At 36.7% G+C, this 17,577-nt stretch overlaps 2 protein-coding genes across 2 annotated transcripts; one reads left to right on the top strand and one right to left on the bottom strand.

The window, feature by feature from the left end:
- Positions 1 to 48: 48 nt before the first annotated feature.
- Positions 49 to 1,552, bottom strand: viaf (viral IAP-associated factor). The gene is made up of 5 exons (XM_077444126.1): positions 1,441 to 1,552; positions 1,128 to 1,260; positions 823 to 1,051; positions 432 to 640; positions 49 to 348 (listed from the first exon to the last, which is right to left on the bottom strand). The coding sequence occupies exons 1-5, from the start codon at positions 1,444 to 1,446 to the stop codon at positions 233 to 235; spliced, it is 693 nt and encodes a 230-aa protein (XP_077300252.1). The 5' UTR covers positions 1,447 to 1,552; the 3' UTR covers positions 49 to 232.
- A 1,231-nt stretch (positions 1,553 to 2,783) lies between these two features.
- Positions 2,784 to 16,437, top strand: Sptz (zinc finger FYVE-type containing 26 spastizin). Its single transcript, XM_077445005.1, has 14 exons — positions 2,784 to 3,127; positions 3,442 to 5,098; positions 5,185 to 5,309; positions 6,609 to 8,264; positions 8,442 to 8,540; positions 8,632 to 9,444; positions 9,747 to 10,021; positions 10,098 to 10,357; positions 10,425 to 10,831; positions 10,906 to 11,361; positions 13,292 to 13,520; positions 13,588 to 13,888; positions 15,903 to 16,164; positions 16,268 to 16,437. Exons 1-14 carry the CDS (start codon positions 3,053 to 3,055, stop codon positions 16,400 to 16,402), a joined length of 6,750 nt encoding a protein of 2,249 aa, XP_077301131.1. The 5' UTR covers positions 2,784 to 3,052; the 3' UTR covers positions 16,403 to 16,437.
- The last annotated feature ends 1,140 nt before the right edge of the window (positions 16,438 to 17,577 follow it).

Raw genomic sequence — 17,577 nt, 5'->3', positions numbered from 1 at the left:
TAAATAATTTTTATATAATTATATAAACAAAGCTGACCTATGTATATTCGTGCTTATTGCATATGTTATAAACTTAATTTAAGTAAATACTTTTGTACCAATGCAAGTTTTGATCTTAAAATATCAAAAAAATGAACTGCATTCAAAAGATGTGGTTTGAATTCGTGCAACCTTTATTTCCAAAAGCATGTAAAATTTTGGCCGATTTTTATAAATTATAATACAAATTATGCTACCAATCCATCGATTCTTCTAAATCGGAAAACATTTTATCTTTAATTAACTTTTTAGGGTCTTTCTTGATATCTGTCTCTACGGCACCGATTTGTCCGAGTAAAAATTCTAGTTCTGAAAATAAATACATAAAGTTAATTAAATAATCTCGTATATGTGTTTTATAATATAAAGTCATTTTCCATGCTCTTAAATACCTTGTACGGTAACATTAGGGCCTCTAAACTCCAATGGTCCGACAATTTGCTTTTTAAGTTCGCCTTCAAAATACACAAACATGCTCGGAAGATTCTTTTCAGGGAAGTTTGGTATACATGTTTGTGCTACGGCTTTCAAAAATTTTGTGTATGGAAATTTCTGTGATAGTTCGTTGAGGTATTGATTTAGTAAGGCGCATAGAGGTATCCTATAACATACAATTGAAATATTGTACAGATGCAATTTAGGTATATAATATGGGGACGCGACAATTGGTCGTACATTTTGTCAGTGCACTAATTTTCGGGTACAATTTGTCGTTGAACCTTTTGGACTTGCACCAATTGTCGTGTAACCATATAATATATACACTTGTGTGTATTCACTTACCCTTGTTTGTATAAGTGAATGACAACCCATATGTCTTTTCCGGCATTGTTAACTTCCTGCACGTAGTCTTGGCCAGAGATCTCATGAACGCTTCCAAAGCGTGGTTTCGAAGCCAGTTGTTTCATCTCGGCGATGCGTTTCCGTCTGTATTCTAGTAGGACGGCTTCGTCTTCAGAGTCTTCTAGTTCCTCCAACTCGTCCAAGTCTAAATTTGATAGTTGTTTTTCTTCTGAAACAAGAAATAGTAATTGTTTTAATAAATTGATTTTTTTTAAATGAAATATAGATTGGTTGCATTCACTGACTTGCTTCTTGTTTTTGTTGGATAGTGTCTTCTAACATAGACACTATAGCGTCCTCTGTTATTTCTTTTTCTTTTGGTGGTATAATGCCTTTAGCTCTCAAAACGTCGTTCCATTCTGTGTCTTCGTTCGGATTCTAAAGCAAAGTAAATATGCATTAGTAAGTGTGTGAATTCGTTGAAACCGAATAGCCTTAGTATGGACTAAAAATAAGTGCATTCGAGCGACAAAGAAAGTTAGTTTGACTTGGGTCTTAAAATTAAACGAAAAAATACATATTTTTTTAGAAACGGTTAGAAAAAATAAACTATAATACCTGCATGTTGTTTTATTGATCAAAAATTGCAAAAGCAAATAAGTAGAACAGACCGCGCCCGACGCCTATATATGGAGTCACCTCGTGCGATCGCATGTGTCACTGACAGCTCTCCAAACACGAGAAATTACGACCATTATTTATGTTAATTATAAAAATCACATTTCAATTAATAATGAATTTTACAGGAACTTTTTACATTATTTGGACTAGAAAATTAAAACTATTTGTCAATAGAATTTGAGGGAAAAGTGAACGCTAAATATAGCTACATAATTCTAAAAAATTATCTTGACATTCTACGCTTGAAATTTAAATGATTCAGTGATTATTCCGCAAAAAGCGATCACGCGCAAGTCACTAAAATCTCGATCAAGCAACATCTAGCACCCAAAAACTCCATCAATCGAAAGCTACCACCGCGAAATATTGTACTAACGAGAACTCGAGTGCCAGATGTTCCGTGATTGAGATTTTAATGACTTTAAATACATAATTATGTTGGTTTTTATTTTCATCTCCCTATAGTATTGAACAGCAAATGAATTATTTCATTCATTGCGATCGCGCACATGACAATTGTTGCCACGAAATTTTCGAATACAGAATATCTGGCATTTGAGTACTCGTTAAGGTTTGTTCATAACTATCCAGCACGACCCGTATCCTGCAGGTGTCCTGCAAGTGCGGGTAGTATTCTTTAGTACATTCTATATGGACGCGCATGAATGCGTAAATGCGCATGCGCGATTGGAGTATGAATACGTCCATATAATGTACCAAAGAATACTATCCGCACTTGCAGGACACCTGCAGGATACGGGTTGTGCTGGATAGTTATGAACAGACCTTTAGTATGATAGTTCACGTGGGTTACTCTCGATGGATAAAATTTCGGTTGCCAGATATTCAGTGATCGAGATTTAAGTGACGTGTGCGAGATAGCTTTGTGCGGAAAAATCACCTCACCGTATTGAACACTGGCTAATGGTCGGGCCGCACCATGTGACTTGGTTGAAGGCGACCAGACCAATGCATGCTGGTAGATGGGACATGCCACACCCGTCAACTTGTTTGTCGCACACATTTCCATACATTTTTTTGTGTCGCGCAACTAGTCAACCGACAAAGTTGTACGGTGCGGCCCGGCCCTAAGCAAATATTAATTTAGAGAAATAGATAAAAGTTTTTATTTTGGGGAAACGTTTCAACTATAAATATAAAAAGGAAAACGGTGCATTTAATACTATTTTAGGTTCAGTTGCACGACCAATCTGGTTTAAATGTTTTATTCTATGATTAAATAAAACAATAAGATAAGGAAGGAATTTTCGTTCTACTGTGGCCAAGTACTTATCAGCTGACAGATGACAGTGTTTTGTTTAGTGTCGTTTCATATCTTATCCGAATTGAATGGTGTTATTGCCCTCTACCATTTCTCAAATTTAACACATATCAATGCAAGTTTAAGCCTTTCTAAATTGTTTTTGCAAATCTTTGCAAGTTGACATTTTGCGATCTGCAATTACTTTGTATCACACTACATTCACACAATGTTATATTGTATGGTTAGACTTTGACATTGACAGTAGACACACCACATCACATCAAAATGTCACCGTCAACTTACGACGAAATCAAATATTTATTATCCTTATGCAATCACCTCACAGATGAGATCTCCGATGTAAGTAAATTTTTTATTGTTTTATAATTTAATTACAATACTTCGATTTTTTTTTCATTCCATCGTGATGTAATGCTTTCATTTTTTTTTATTATCTAAAGTGAGTCAAATAATTAATTTGTTTACATTTTTTTTAACAATTAACGATTGCAAACTTTTGCTTAATTATTATTTATGTTGTCAAAATTTGTTGATAGTAACATGCCTTTTGAACTCCCAATTCAATAATGTAAATATTATAATGTTTACCTACATATATCGCCACTTTTATATCATGCAATGTAAATAAACTGCATTGGTTTTATTGTTTCCAGGAAATATTAGCGTATTTTGAGTATCATCCGAACAATACGATCCTAGAAAAACTCTCCCCCAGTTGCATCAATTTCATTGAACGAAATCTATCCGTACACCCTGTTGCCATAATGCAGATTTTGAACAAGTTGAAAACTTCAATATACTATAATACATATGAAAATGAGGAATCGCTTCAGCATGTAATCATCGAGGAGTTGATGCTTATGTCGGAGTCGTTGAATGATGATGCTACAGTCAACAAAAGACACATCGTAGACTGCTCTCTGTCTGTAATATCAGAATGGGATTTTAATAACTATGACAAAGATACTATAGATAAAATTATATCTAAAGTATATGCCATTAAATCAGTCGGATACGGAAAGGAATTGTATTTGAGCGTTTTAGGTCAAAATACTCAGTGTATGATTACAGCTTTAATGGAGTATGAGAAAGAGCATCCGTCGTTGATGTCTTGGCCGCTGAATCCCGATTTAATGATAGAACTATGTTTCGGCTTTAAAAAGCATTGGCTTTTAGAAAGTATTTCACACTTCAGCACTTTGTTAGAAAGTAACAATGATCTACCGGTGTATTCCGATAACATTACCCAAAAAGTGTGGCAGTTGACTTTAATAAATTTCATGAACTCTCAAAATAAAAGTCCATTAGTTGCATTAGAACGGCTCAAAGCTTTTTTTTCTTTCATAGATTATCAAAATTGTGAAGATAATCTGTTTGTGTATTTCAATGAAATATACAGAGAGCTGAACCTTTTCTCATTTTGCATTAACAATTCTAAAAAGAAACACTTTCTTGGTTGGTGCGAAGTGATGAAGAATCACAGCGCACTCTCGGTCATATCCAAAATGTGCGACCTGTCCCAATTGGACCGGTTCAAAGTCAAGCAAGCGCTCAATCTCAACACCGAGCTGCTGATGAAGATCAAAGACTCCAAAGAGAAGTTCGAGCCGCACAAGCATTGGGACATCATGACTTACAACGCATACTGCATCATCACATCAGTCATAGATATTATAATACTGAATTCGAATCCGCATACCGAAGCTGAACAGCAAAATCCACTATCCAACTTGGACGAAATCAAACTGATGATATTGAACGTGCAACCAGTCAAGTTTCGCATCGAAGTGTTGAAGAATATATTCGCGTGTTTGTTTCTTCGTTACGAATACTTTTCCAACGAAGATTGCAAACGAACTGCCAAGTCGGCTGTGTACTCGGATAATTCATATTTCATACAGGATGCGAAGAAGACGAAGCTTCTTACGGACTATCAAGGGTTCATGTGCAAGTCGGACTTGGTTAAAGATATATTGCATATGTTGAAAGATTGCTTGACGAAGTTGCACGATGGTTTGAAGATAAACAGCGGAGAGTTGAATAATGTCGATTTGGAAGATTTCAATCAGTTGCAAAGTTACGTTACGAATGCCATTTGGAAGTGGCAATTGATGACCAACATGAAGGTTGAGAATTGGGACTCTATCAGCATGCCCAGTCTTTACAATAGCCTTATAGATTTAAGCAGCGAAGAGGAGAACTTGTACAATTCGCCGTCACGCAAGAAAAATAGCAACAAACTTAGAAAACGACGGTCAAAGTCGTACAATGAAAATTTATTTTCGCTGTCTAAGAAAAATAAAGTTATAGGTATGATCATATTGTATTCTACAATACTACTTTATTTTTATATTCAATTACTATTATTATATAAATATTATTTATTTGCATTGTAGATTTGCGCCACAAGTGTGAGATCTTAGAGCCTGATTTTATGAGTTTAATGTTATCATCGCCGGATACTATGATCGCCCTTTCTTTGGAATCCAATGATTTTTCTAAAGCATATAAAATTATTGAAGTACGAAACTTTTACCTACAAATAATATCATATATAATATCGCTATTCCGCCTGTATGTCTGTCTGTCTGAGATAACACCCGCCATACTATAATAGTCGTTTCGATTCGATATATAATACATATGTACGTCACAGCTAAACCACTGCCAAAACGTATATACGAATACAATAACAAAATAATAAAAAAACTCCTATATATACTGATCGCTACTAATGTTTCCGCTTGGCAGATAATTTACCGCCATCTATTGAAAATATATTTAATTAATTAATTGATTTTTCTATCGGTGTTTTATATTGTTTATATGTAGGTAGTTTTTATCATTTCTTTTTCATATTAAACAATTAAATATAAATATATTTAAAAGGTATTTGAAAAAAATTCGACCACGTGGGGATCGAACATGTGACCGACGACACATTTCTTTTAATTTTTTTTTATTTAATAACTTAATATGCCAACACCGATGCGATGATATGTCATCAGGTACAACACTAGTTATTTTATATTAGCAGATACATGCAGCTTTACCTGAGTATATAAAAATACATTGCTGATTCTAAGAAATACATATAAAGGTCTAATAATATTACTAAGCACTGCAAGGTAACACCACGGCACGTGCACGGAAAAGACGACATATTCATACTATACAGCAGCACACGTTCAGAACAGAATCTAATGCGCATGCGCACTTTCGTAAGTACGCGTGCACTCGCTACTATGACGTCACGTTGTGCGCGAATATTTCCACAGTGGCTAAAGAAAACCGGGTTTGCTTGATACGTTACGGTGACATGTGCTGCTGTATAATATGAATAGACCGTGTCGGTTACTGCTGATTACGCAACATATGAATATGTCCATTTAGAATGTACCAAAGAATACTTTTCGTACTGATGTTTACGTGCAGTTGCTGGCCTGTGCTGTGCCAGTATGAATAGACCTTAAACAGTAATACTTATAAACTCGGGTAACGCTGTGCATGTGGTTTAAACTTTCTTAATATTATCCTTATTTTATATAATAAATTTTATGCTTAAAATTAAATGTAAAAGTACATACAATACAAATAAAAATCGTTGGTTTGTGAATGTTCAACGAAAACATAGTAACTACATACATGAACGATATTAAAATAATTCGGAATTAGGAACATTTTCTAGTTGCTTAGGTTGAATAATCAAATAATGGATTTAAAATAATCAAAAACTTTCTGCCCATATGTACTATATACAAAGAAATTAACCAACAGGCATGTTATTTGAACTGAAATTAAATAAGACGTAAAATTTTAGGTGTACGATCTGACCGACAGTGACATATTCGCTGAGATATCTTACACGGAGCAATTCGCAGCCATCACATCGCACGTCAAGGACACGGCAATAATTTCAGAGCATCTGGCGGCCAACAGCGCATCCACTTCGACGACGACCATAATCGCCCAGCTCGAAAACTTCATCGACAAGCAGAAACAGCCATACAACTACCAACTGCTCGACCTGATACAGACATTTCCTCAGCTCCAAGTCTACGAGAATGTAAATTCTCCCATCGTCACCATCATAGACCTGCTTGTGTCTACCGGCGTCAACCGAGATATAACCCTATCCGTGATCAACATCGCCGAAGGAAAGTGCCACGAGATCAACGGAGACTTCAACGGCAAACACAACAGTTTTACCATTTTCATGAGAAACGTCATTGATATTTTGTACGACAAGTTCGATAGGGATTCGACGGACGATTTAACGACCACAATGAAAACTTTGGGAGTATGCGACCTTCTCAGTAACGAAAAGATTCCATTTAGACATAAAGATTATGTTCATTTTAGATCTTGCCAAAAGGATATTTCTAAGTTGTATGTAGAATTGAACAACAGCAATATCGCTTCAATTTCAGATTGCGACTTATTAGTGGACTCTACTGTTAAGTTGAGGAAATTGTTGATCAATTCCGCTTTTGATTATGATTCAACTCGTTCACCGAATGTTAGCTCTTATCATGAAAAGAGCGATCTTAGCTATTTGAGATCGTTGTTTACGTACATTCAGAATATTTCCACGCTTTTAAGTCTAGGCAGTGACGAAGTTCAAAATGAAGCTGAAGTCAACTTTGATCTATTGGAATTAAAAATACACGATATAATAGGATTTCTAATGACTGAAAAAAGTGTATCTGTTGAAAATATAGAACCAGTGTGTAAAAAGCTCGGGATCAATATTATTCACAAGATCGTACTCAACTATTGTCCTCCGATTAAATGCTCATTTGAAAAATTAGACAAAATGGACAGTTTTGATGGATTAATCCAACTGTTGGATGGAAGAAACGATAAAAGGGATATTTCTACAATAGAAGAAGTCATTTTAGCTGCGCCGAGTGTTGAAATATTGACGTACATCCATGTCCACAATTGGGTTGTGGCCAGTCTGTTGAAGAGGATCCATTCTGATACGTCCGAGCAAGAGTCGCAACGGTCCAGAATGAAGTTCTTGGACAACTATCTGAAACAGGATAGATTCGACGTTTTGAAAGATATGTACAGCGGCAACAAGTCGATAGCCGGGCTACAGACGGACTTTGATTTCGACAGGGTGTATCTTCACTTGAAGAGACTGATCCAGGTGGATGATCTGCACCAGTGTTTGAAAGTCATAGACGCGCTGCCGGAACGTCTGCTGGTCAACAAGTGTCTCGTCTATCTCAAGGATTATATTCTGATGAAGCTGTGCGCGCGCGAGGACGACGACAACAATTGGACGTACTATTTGATGATCTCCAACGAGGAGTTGAGGACTAGTTACATATTTGAATGCTTGAAGTTTTGGAATTACGAAGGGGTCATGCAAGTTTTACAATTTTATTATAATCAATTTTCCGGACTTGTCGATGCACAGAGGGCTGAATGTAAAAAGTGGATTAATTCTATTCCATTATATGAAAAGGTTTGTTATGTTCTATTATGTTGTGTATGCTGGGAATAGATCTATACATTATTTTTTCAGTCGCTTTGATATGATAATGGCCTTAAATTTATTGTGACATATTGTAGATTTTTACTCGAATCCATTCCTGAAACAAACTTAATAAAACATATTCTATGAATTCAATTCATTTTTCAGATATCAAAATATTTAGGTGATACGACATGGTATCAAGTTTATAAGACGTCAGTTGACGATCCGGAGCTCGTTCTTCAAGTGTTGATGGATGTTACCGAGGTAATCTACATATGTATATATTTATCGTTTATCTAATGTACTTACCTACATATATTTGTCCGGTATACAAATCTACGGTTTTTATTTTCAGTATGAACTGTGTCTTCAGTGGACGCATTTACACGAAGTATCTGAAAATGTCAAAAACCTGGTCATTACCAGTTTGGTCAAACAAGTGATTCTGAGTTCCGTTCAGTTGATGACGATAAACTTGAACACGTTGCTGCTAGAGTTGCCCTCGAACGATTCGATCAACATCTGCAAAGAGAACCTGTTCAAAATGAGGGACTTGGAGACGATGACGGTAGTAGTCAAATTTCTGCTCCAGTACGCTCCGAACCCCTCGCAATTCCACAGCACTTGGGTCGGCATCCAGTGTCTGTTGGCGATGGACCCGGGCGACAGGCCGCTATTTTGGGATCTGGTCCACAAACCGCTCCTCATCGTAGAGCAATACCTGATGAACGCCAAGTTCGAAAAACTGACTAGGCTGCTGAGTAAAATCAAAACATACATAAAACCTGATCCCATTGGCGACAATTTGTATTATAACATGTATCTGATCAACACGATACCAATATCGATCAATGCAATTGATGCCCTGTTGAAGTTGTACGCATCGAAAGCTCTGGATTTGAAGTCGTCGAAGACAAAGAGTAACACCTCTCCCGCATCCAAAGAAGAGATGCTGCAGTCGATCGATTCCATTAATCTGGTTGGGAATCCTATCGCTTTTGTAATGCCGGAAGCGATTCCGTCAAGAGAGGATTGGGTGCCGAACAATCAGACCAGTTCATGCATGGTCTGCAAGACTACGATATTCTCCATCATTGTCAGACGGCATCATTGCCGACGGTGCGGCAGAATAGTGTGCTACTCTTGTTCCAGGCAAAAGCTACAACTGGTAATTACTATCATATAATATGCTTTAGTCAGGTTAGGTTCGGTTGTATTATACATATCTAAGCACTAGCAGATCGTTAATATGGAGCGAGTCGAATTGTGTCTTTGCCCTTGTATGAGTGAAGATAATTTCAGGCGAGGTTGGATCTGCATGCTCGTACAGGAATGCGATTCAGGATCGTATAAGTTGTACTACGTTCCTACAATTACATGTTTTAAATTACATCTACGCTGCAAAGCTTGAGTGACATACTGGGAAACGGTACCTCTGTGTTGATTAATGTTTGAAACTGCTCTTTTTAGGCTTCAGAATTCTATACCAACCTCAAAGTGAGAGTTTGCGACGAATGCTACATCCAGACCGTGAAGAAGGCCGAATTCGACCAACAAGACCGTGCTCATACTTTAGCCGGTAGTAGTTCAATCAAAAGTGATACACCTTCATTGGAATGGTGTCTGACGGCTGATCATGTGCTCAACGAAGAAATTAGACGGGAATTCATATATGAGTTTTCCCCGAATGTGAACCTTTGCTTAACCATCATGAAATTGCACACAGTTAATGTCGATTATCCGAGGTACAATCATGCGAATATACATACACGGAATGTAAAATTTCACTATTCTACGATAGTAATGTGTGATATTTTTTAGATTTTTGTTAGATAAAGGAATTGAATTGACGCGGATTGCTAGTGAGACTGACGAGGGAGTGTTGGAATTGATGCATATGCGACGTGCACTTTTACTATCGTGTGCAGTTTTGTACACAAGATCGCTATTAGGTGCAACGATATCTAGGACGGAGACAGCTTTGGCTCATACGGAACGTCAGCTGGCTAACACCGATGCTCTCACACAACTGGCGACTCAAGGATGCCAGTCTATGATGCCGGAAGTCGACTTAATAGACAGTAATTATACATTCAAATCATTAATGCATAAGTGATAGGTATTTTCATGTATATTTCTCATCCTCAGCTCATTATATTCGTCGACTTTTAACAACTGAAAAGTTCGAACTGGCTCTGGATATATCCACCAAGTTCAACTTGCCCAAGGTCGGAGTATTAGCGGCGTGGGGAAAATCATGTCTGAGGGCCGGCTGCTTCGACCAGGCTCGTCAGAAGTTCGCCCTCTGTTTCAAAGCTGGTCTGACTTCGTACATGCCGAACATTATAGTAGACGCACCGAAAGCTGCTACGTCTCCGTCAGAGAAACAGATCAAATGGCAAAGTCGCAAATCGGATATGAACACCTCGGCCACTCAATTCGACCTGTACAAGAGCAAGAACATTCCGTCACTCTTGGACGAGATCGTGTCGTTGCTTGAGCTGACGAGCTACACGATGAACGATCAAATCTTGAAGGAGGCCGAAACGATCAAGGTCTCGATCTGAACAAGTTTGTATATTAGGTCTCATGCGTACTTATATGGTGTTCAATGTATTGCTTATTTCAGAACCAAGTTGGAAATATGTCCCCATTGTCTCCGACTGCCAAGAAAATAAAAATGTCCGAGCCGGCGATCAACGTAATGCACGCTCTATCAAGAGTGTCCAAAATTAAGGAAGGCGACTTCAGCGATTTTGTCACCAATTCTCAATTCAAGTGGAAGTTACCGATTGCTATGAAGAAGGCCGAGAAAGTCGACAAGTATGAGTTCAAGCGGAGTATGGAGCCGTTCTTTTACAACGAGTGTTTATTTTACCTGATGAATTACGGCTCTCCAAACGCAACAATCAACTTCTATTTGAAATATGGAAAATTATCCGAAGCTCTTCAGTACTGCCATGACTCCAATGTCGACAAGGACATCTTCATCGAGCATATATTTTTAAAGTATATAAAAGGGAATGATATTGATATTCTGTTAAAAGTCATGCACGATATAGATAACACTTGGAAGATTTGGACTGTAAGTACATACATGCAATTTAAACGGTAAATAATTTCTCCTATTACCTGTAAATGAAAAAATAAATTAACGTAGATTACTTTTATGTGGTTACGTTTCCTAAACACGTTAACCTAGTTTGAACTGTATATAATTAAAAATAAACCTCAGTTTAATAATGTCATCTAAGGGCCGGGCCGCACTGCTCAACTCGCGAACAACTTGGTTGAGGGCGACCAGACCAATGCATGCAGGTAGATAGGACATGCCGCACCCGTCAACTTGTTTGTCGCACACATTTCCATACATTTTTTCGTGTCGCGCGACTAGTCGGCCGACAAAGTTGCACGGTGCGGCCCGGCCCTAACCCCGCTTTAAAGGTCAAGAAATTTGACCCTTAAAGCCCTCAACATGAAGCCACCCCCCCCCCCCAACGAATACAGTCTAATAATGTCATATAAATACGTTAAGTCCATTCGTTATCATCATATCAAATATATAATATCGCTATTCTGTCTATCTGTCAGTCTGAGATAACACTCGCCGTACTATAATAGTCGTTTTGATTCGACATACATATGTACATCACAGCTAAACCACTGCCAAAACGTATATACGAATCAATAACAAAATAGAAAAACTTCTATATATACTGATCTCTACTAATGTTTCCGCTTGGCAGAGAATTTACCGCCATCTACTGAAAATATATTTAATTAATTAATTAATTGATTTTTCTATCGGTGTTTTATATTGTTTATATGTACATAGGTAGGTAGGTAGTTTTTATCATTTCTTTTTCATATTAAACAATTAAATATAAGTATATTTAAAAGGTATTTGAAAAAAATTCGACCGCGTGGGGATCATTTGACGACACATTTCTTTTAATTATTTTTTTTATTTTATAACTTAATATGCCAACACCCATGCGATGATATGTCATAGGGTACAACACTAGTAATTAATAACCATAATAGAAACAATCACTAAACAAGCATTTATTACGACTTGGTTGGTCTGTGTTGCCACTCTTAAGCATGCATCAGTGCAGCCACTCTTACGAATGCGTCAGTGGTGCTACAAGAGAGATGCCAAACTGATGAAGCCAGAGAAATGTAATATTAACCCTTTGCTCGCGTCACCAAATTTAGCGAACATGCCCTGCGGCTGCTTTTTTGCGGATTTTGTTATCGTGTTTTCGACTATAAATATAGGTTGTAATATTTTTTTGAATTTTACAACCTATATATTTTTTTTTTTGACTACTGCCATCTATTGAATTTGGTAAAGTATACATTTAGTAATATTTTCAACCAAGTTATAAAATTTTAACACAATAGACGGCTCTTATACAGGTTGGAACTTCCAAGACATCAATGCGTGTCTCACGCGCTGAGGGCATGTTCGCTAGGACATGTATAGTAGTCGTACGCGGTGGAAAGGTTAATAGAAGTGGCTTTAGGTGTTCTTTTGTTGTCAAGTGACATTCTGTCCACGGACAGATCTAAATCATTTTAGCATCAGTCGTATTTGACGCTTGGTGCTCGACGTATGTCCGATGAAAACTTCTCCGTTTGTTTATATTACTCGCAAGATGGGCAAACATTGGTAAAAATTGCACAATAAACAACATGGGATACATTTTTATAAGTAAATTGATCCGATTGTATTCCGTGCGATGTAGCATATTTATAGAGACGTACCGCGTAAAATTGACAACAATTATTTATTCGTAAGGGTCCCTCTATTCTTATTACATCTCTCTGGATGAAGTTTGCTACTCGCTACAACTTATGACAATCAGTTACTTATTACATTGCAATATATCGTATTCATATTAGAGCCAGGAAAGCAGTGATGCCAGTCGTAAAAATTGCTGTTCAGACTAAAAACTTTATCTATATAAATAATAGTGATCGTTTTTATGTATAACTTAATTTCAATTTAGACATATCTGATGTACGGATGTCGCATTTTGGAGAAGAGAGGTTGCTTGGAGACCTTGCACTTACTGCAGACCGGCATCGGTGACCACGTCCGAGCGGCCATCACTTGCGTGAACATGTACACAAAGCCGACGCAGTCTCCACACATCAATTTACTTCACAGTCGAAGTCATCATTTGGCACACGCCAAAGGGCATCTTCAGCACGTGCCTAGGAAGACGAGCATTACTGGTATGTAAACACACTGTGCATCATAGAAACTAGTACCATTTCTATTGATGTTAATATAACGTTTCAGAAAATACGGCCAGTAGCTGTCTTCAGCTGAAAATGGACGCGGCTTCTTTAGAGAAACATATCAATACATTCGTCAGACAGATTGACTTGGTGGCTTACTTAAACGTGTGCGAAATGGCCAACACTTTAACAGAGAAAATGATCAAAGATGTAGTCACTTTTGTCGCAAATCCTGACGAAGTTGTCAACGATAAGTGCTTCGTTCCGACCCTCTTCGGTACTTACATGCAAAAGATTCAAGTATGCGTGCTATTACTGATCGCCGACGTTAATGTTAAGAAATCGTTCGGAACTGTCGTAAAGTTAGAACCGATACATATTTTATAAACATAGCTCTGCTTAATGAGACCAACCCACATTATTAATTTTTCAACATTCAAAAGCTTATTGAACTTATTTGTATAATAGACATAAAATGAGCAGCAAAAATAATTACCAGATCAGAGACTAATCAATAATCTTTACGTGGTTTGACGCACTGAATATGAATATAACAATGATTTTTGTTGATTTGCTCTCGTTTATGACATATGAGCGATTTAAAAAATGTGCAATTTTTACAGGTTTTTTTTATTATGCTTTTATTGAGCCAGTTTTATGCTTCACTACGTCTACAATGATTGATTTACAAGCCTCTTCTATACTTCAATTGTTTTCTATCTCAATATATATTTTTTATTACCTAAACGCAGTGGCGGATCAAATAAATGGGGGGCCCTAGGCGCATTCGAAATCTGAGGCCCCCAATTCAGTAAAAAAAAGGCTAACATCGTTTTTTATCATGTTTTTTAGTATATGGTTTTTCATTAGGATTTTACAAAACCATATTTATTTACTATATGTATTTCAAACACTAACAGTTTTTGGAATAAAATAGGTACAATTTAAACTAGTAAATAGTAAAATAGGTATTAATTTAATTTATTCTTTGCTTTCGAACGTATTGTGGACAATGATAATAATTTGTAAGTTGTAAATTTTGGTAGCAAAGGCCCATTTTGGGGTCCCCAAGATTCGGGGGCCCAAAGCAACGTAAGAGATTAGGTGAGTGGCGCTCGTGAACCGATGGTTTACTAGCGCAGATCACCTGATCTTTCGTTCCCGCCAAAATGGCCTCTACGAATGAATGAGCCGTATGCATCGGCCAATGGGATCGCCTGACTCATCGACCAATAGTTGTTGAGACGAATAAACGACTCTACAATACTCCTGCGTCTTTCTCTCCGATTCTGGAAGCCCCCTCTTCACGTCCACGCAACAATATGTTAAACCGCCGCTGTCTAAACGTACTAATTCGAGGGGTAAATGATTTTGAATTCAGTTAAAAATTGCTGTTCATTACCGTATGCATGATGCAAGAGCGAGATGAAGATTTGAGATTCCTTCTCTAGCGTATCGTTTGATCTCACTCACGAGCAATGAGCGCTCCTCTTAGAACATCCCATGAAGCAATTTAAAATCATTAAAAAATAATATTGAGATTGTAAACCAATCTTCTTAAACCTTTGAGTGCTGACGTCTTTTCTGTTGAAAACCCGCCGCGCTGAAAATTTCGCCAACATTTCCAATTAGAATTATTTAGAAATCCAATAGAAAGCCGGTATAAAAATTGTAGCTAATCCAAACAAACCCTAGATAACTACAGTCGAGAATTTCGAGTTTTGTAAAGGCGTGTTTAGACTCTCTAATATATCTTGCAACAATATAAAATAAACAAATCAAGTTAAAACTATTAATGAACGTATTTTTCCAAAACTAGTTCCATCTTCTTCATTGTTGTTAAAATGTAATGCTCACAATCTAAATGCCAAGCTACAATGTAAAATACTCAGCAGTTAGGGATTTCCATCGAGAAATTCTGCTATGGTTATAAATTCAGAAATTCCGGTGTAAACCAGTGTTTATAAACATTGACACGGATTACACGACCCATGTTCAATGCATTTTTGTTCAATGCTACCTGGAAAGGCTTAACGGGTAGTATTCTTGTTTATTTTTTACATACATACTCAAAAAACAGGCTCAGTATTTCAGGCTCATGGCCTTGTTGGCAAAACGCCAATCGGCGTCGGTCAGCATTCAAAAGGTTAAACGTAGTGAAATATAAGAACCCAAATTTCGTCAGATGAAAAAATCGAAAGCTAGCTAATAAGAGTAAAAAACTGGCCCGATAAATGCATAGTAAAAAATATATATTTTTGACTTAAATATTGTAATATTCAACAATATCAAAAAATTATTAATGCGAGTTGGTCTTTTTAGGCATATATAATATATATACGTCCTCATATAAATGATGTCTATTTGTTTTATTAGGATTATTAAGGAGCACAATTTAGACACATTGAAGGTTTACAATTTCACCGTACGCTACCTCATAAATAAGGAAAAGGTTGACGAAGTAGTCGAGCTAATTGATGCCATCAAGAGTGTTTATGATGAGAGGTCACCGGCGATAAGCGATGGGGTTATAGAAAGTAGTGTGGCAGCTACTGTTCGAAGGTGTGACGCAAAAGGTCGACTCTTCGACGAAGTCGCTGATCTTTTTATAGCAAAGACTGAAAATCTGACCGTCAAGGTACGTGATGCGTATTTAATTTCGTATACATTGACGTTAACCATTTTCCATTGTGCAAAATTGAACCTTCCGAGTTATTCTCATTGTGAATTGGAACTTTCAGATATCCTGCTATATCGAGTGCAGACAATTAAAGCTGGCAAAATCTCTAGCCATTAAACATAACAATCCTAACGATCTGAAGCGTGTCGAGAGAGCTTGCGAAACACTGGGAATATCTCTCGGGAAAAAATGCTAGCGGAAGTTAAGCTGTTTAAATTGCTATCTTATTAAATTTATATATACGTATGTATGTATTATGGTTTGGTGATTATTCCGCAAAAGGCGATCTCGCACACGTCACTAAAACTTCGATCAGGGAACATCTGGCACCCAAAAACTCCATCAATCCATGCGAGATATTGTATTAACGAGAACTCGAGTGACAGATGTTCCGTATTCGCGATTTTTGTGGCAATGATGATCGCAATTTGCGCAATAATCCGTTTACCACATATTATATATGGTAGTACAAATTGTGATTGAACTTTGCATGGTTATTTTTACATGCTCTTTGTGTATACAGGCTTTTCATTCCAAATTGACCACTTTTCAATTTGTAATGAAACAATTTGGAATGAAAAACCTGTATTAAAATATTTTGTATGGAAATGTATAGGTCAACATATGTAGCATATTAAATTGTGTATTCTCAATATATTTAACTTGATCGTGTGTATTTTAATATTTTTAATCGGATTTAAGAGAAGATCTCGAATATTCACCGGTGCTCATATATTTGTGTATTGAAATTATTATATATTTTTATTACCAGTAATATTTTATAATTATGTTTAAACAATAAATTATTTACTCTAGTTTCGAATTATTTTTGTCTTACATCCAGGGTTGCTAGGCGTACCTATTTGAGCGGGATTGTCCCGAGTTCAACAGGCAAATCCCGAGTCCCGCATTACCTCTGAAAATCCCGACTTCAAAAGTAACGAATTTCAATCCATTTAAGTCTTGTCCTTAAACCAAACATGATAATCAAATTTTCTTTAATTGAAGAATTAACAAAATTATTTGATATCATTTGCAATGCTGACCTTCTATACGAAGATGTCTGTTTATTAAACAAATTTTTACTGAAGCAAACGAAAAAAAAAACAATGTATGAAAAATGGATAGAATATTTTTCAAAGTTCATTCCGTTTGCAATAATTTTTATAAAATTGTGGCCCATATCTTTTCAATTCTACATTCCAATGCAATTTGCGAAAGAATATTTAATGAGTGCTGCTTTAGTATGCGAACTACATACCTTTGAATCGCAGTCGACTATTTTTTTTATTTATATCGATAGCAACAACCTGTTTATTATAATTTTTGTTTTTTCCTGCCGCCCCATAATGTTGTCGAAGCATTTCTATC

The sequence above is a fragment of the Arctopsyche grandis genome, chromosome 13 (assembly GCF_051622035.1).
Source record: "Arctopsyche grandis isolate Sample6627 chromosome 13, ASM5162203v2, whole genome shotgun sequence".
Classification (NCBI taxonomy): domain Eukaryota; kingdom Metazoa; phylum Arthropoda; class Insecta; order Trichoptera; family Hydropsychidae; genus Arctopsyche; species Arctopsyche grandis.
Note: the sequence above shows the minus strand (reverse complement) of the source record. Positions and strands in the feature narration are given on the sequence as shown.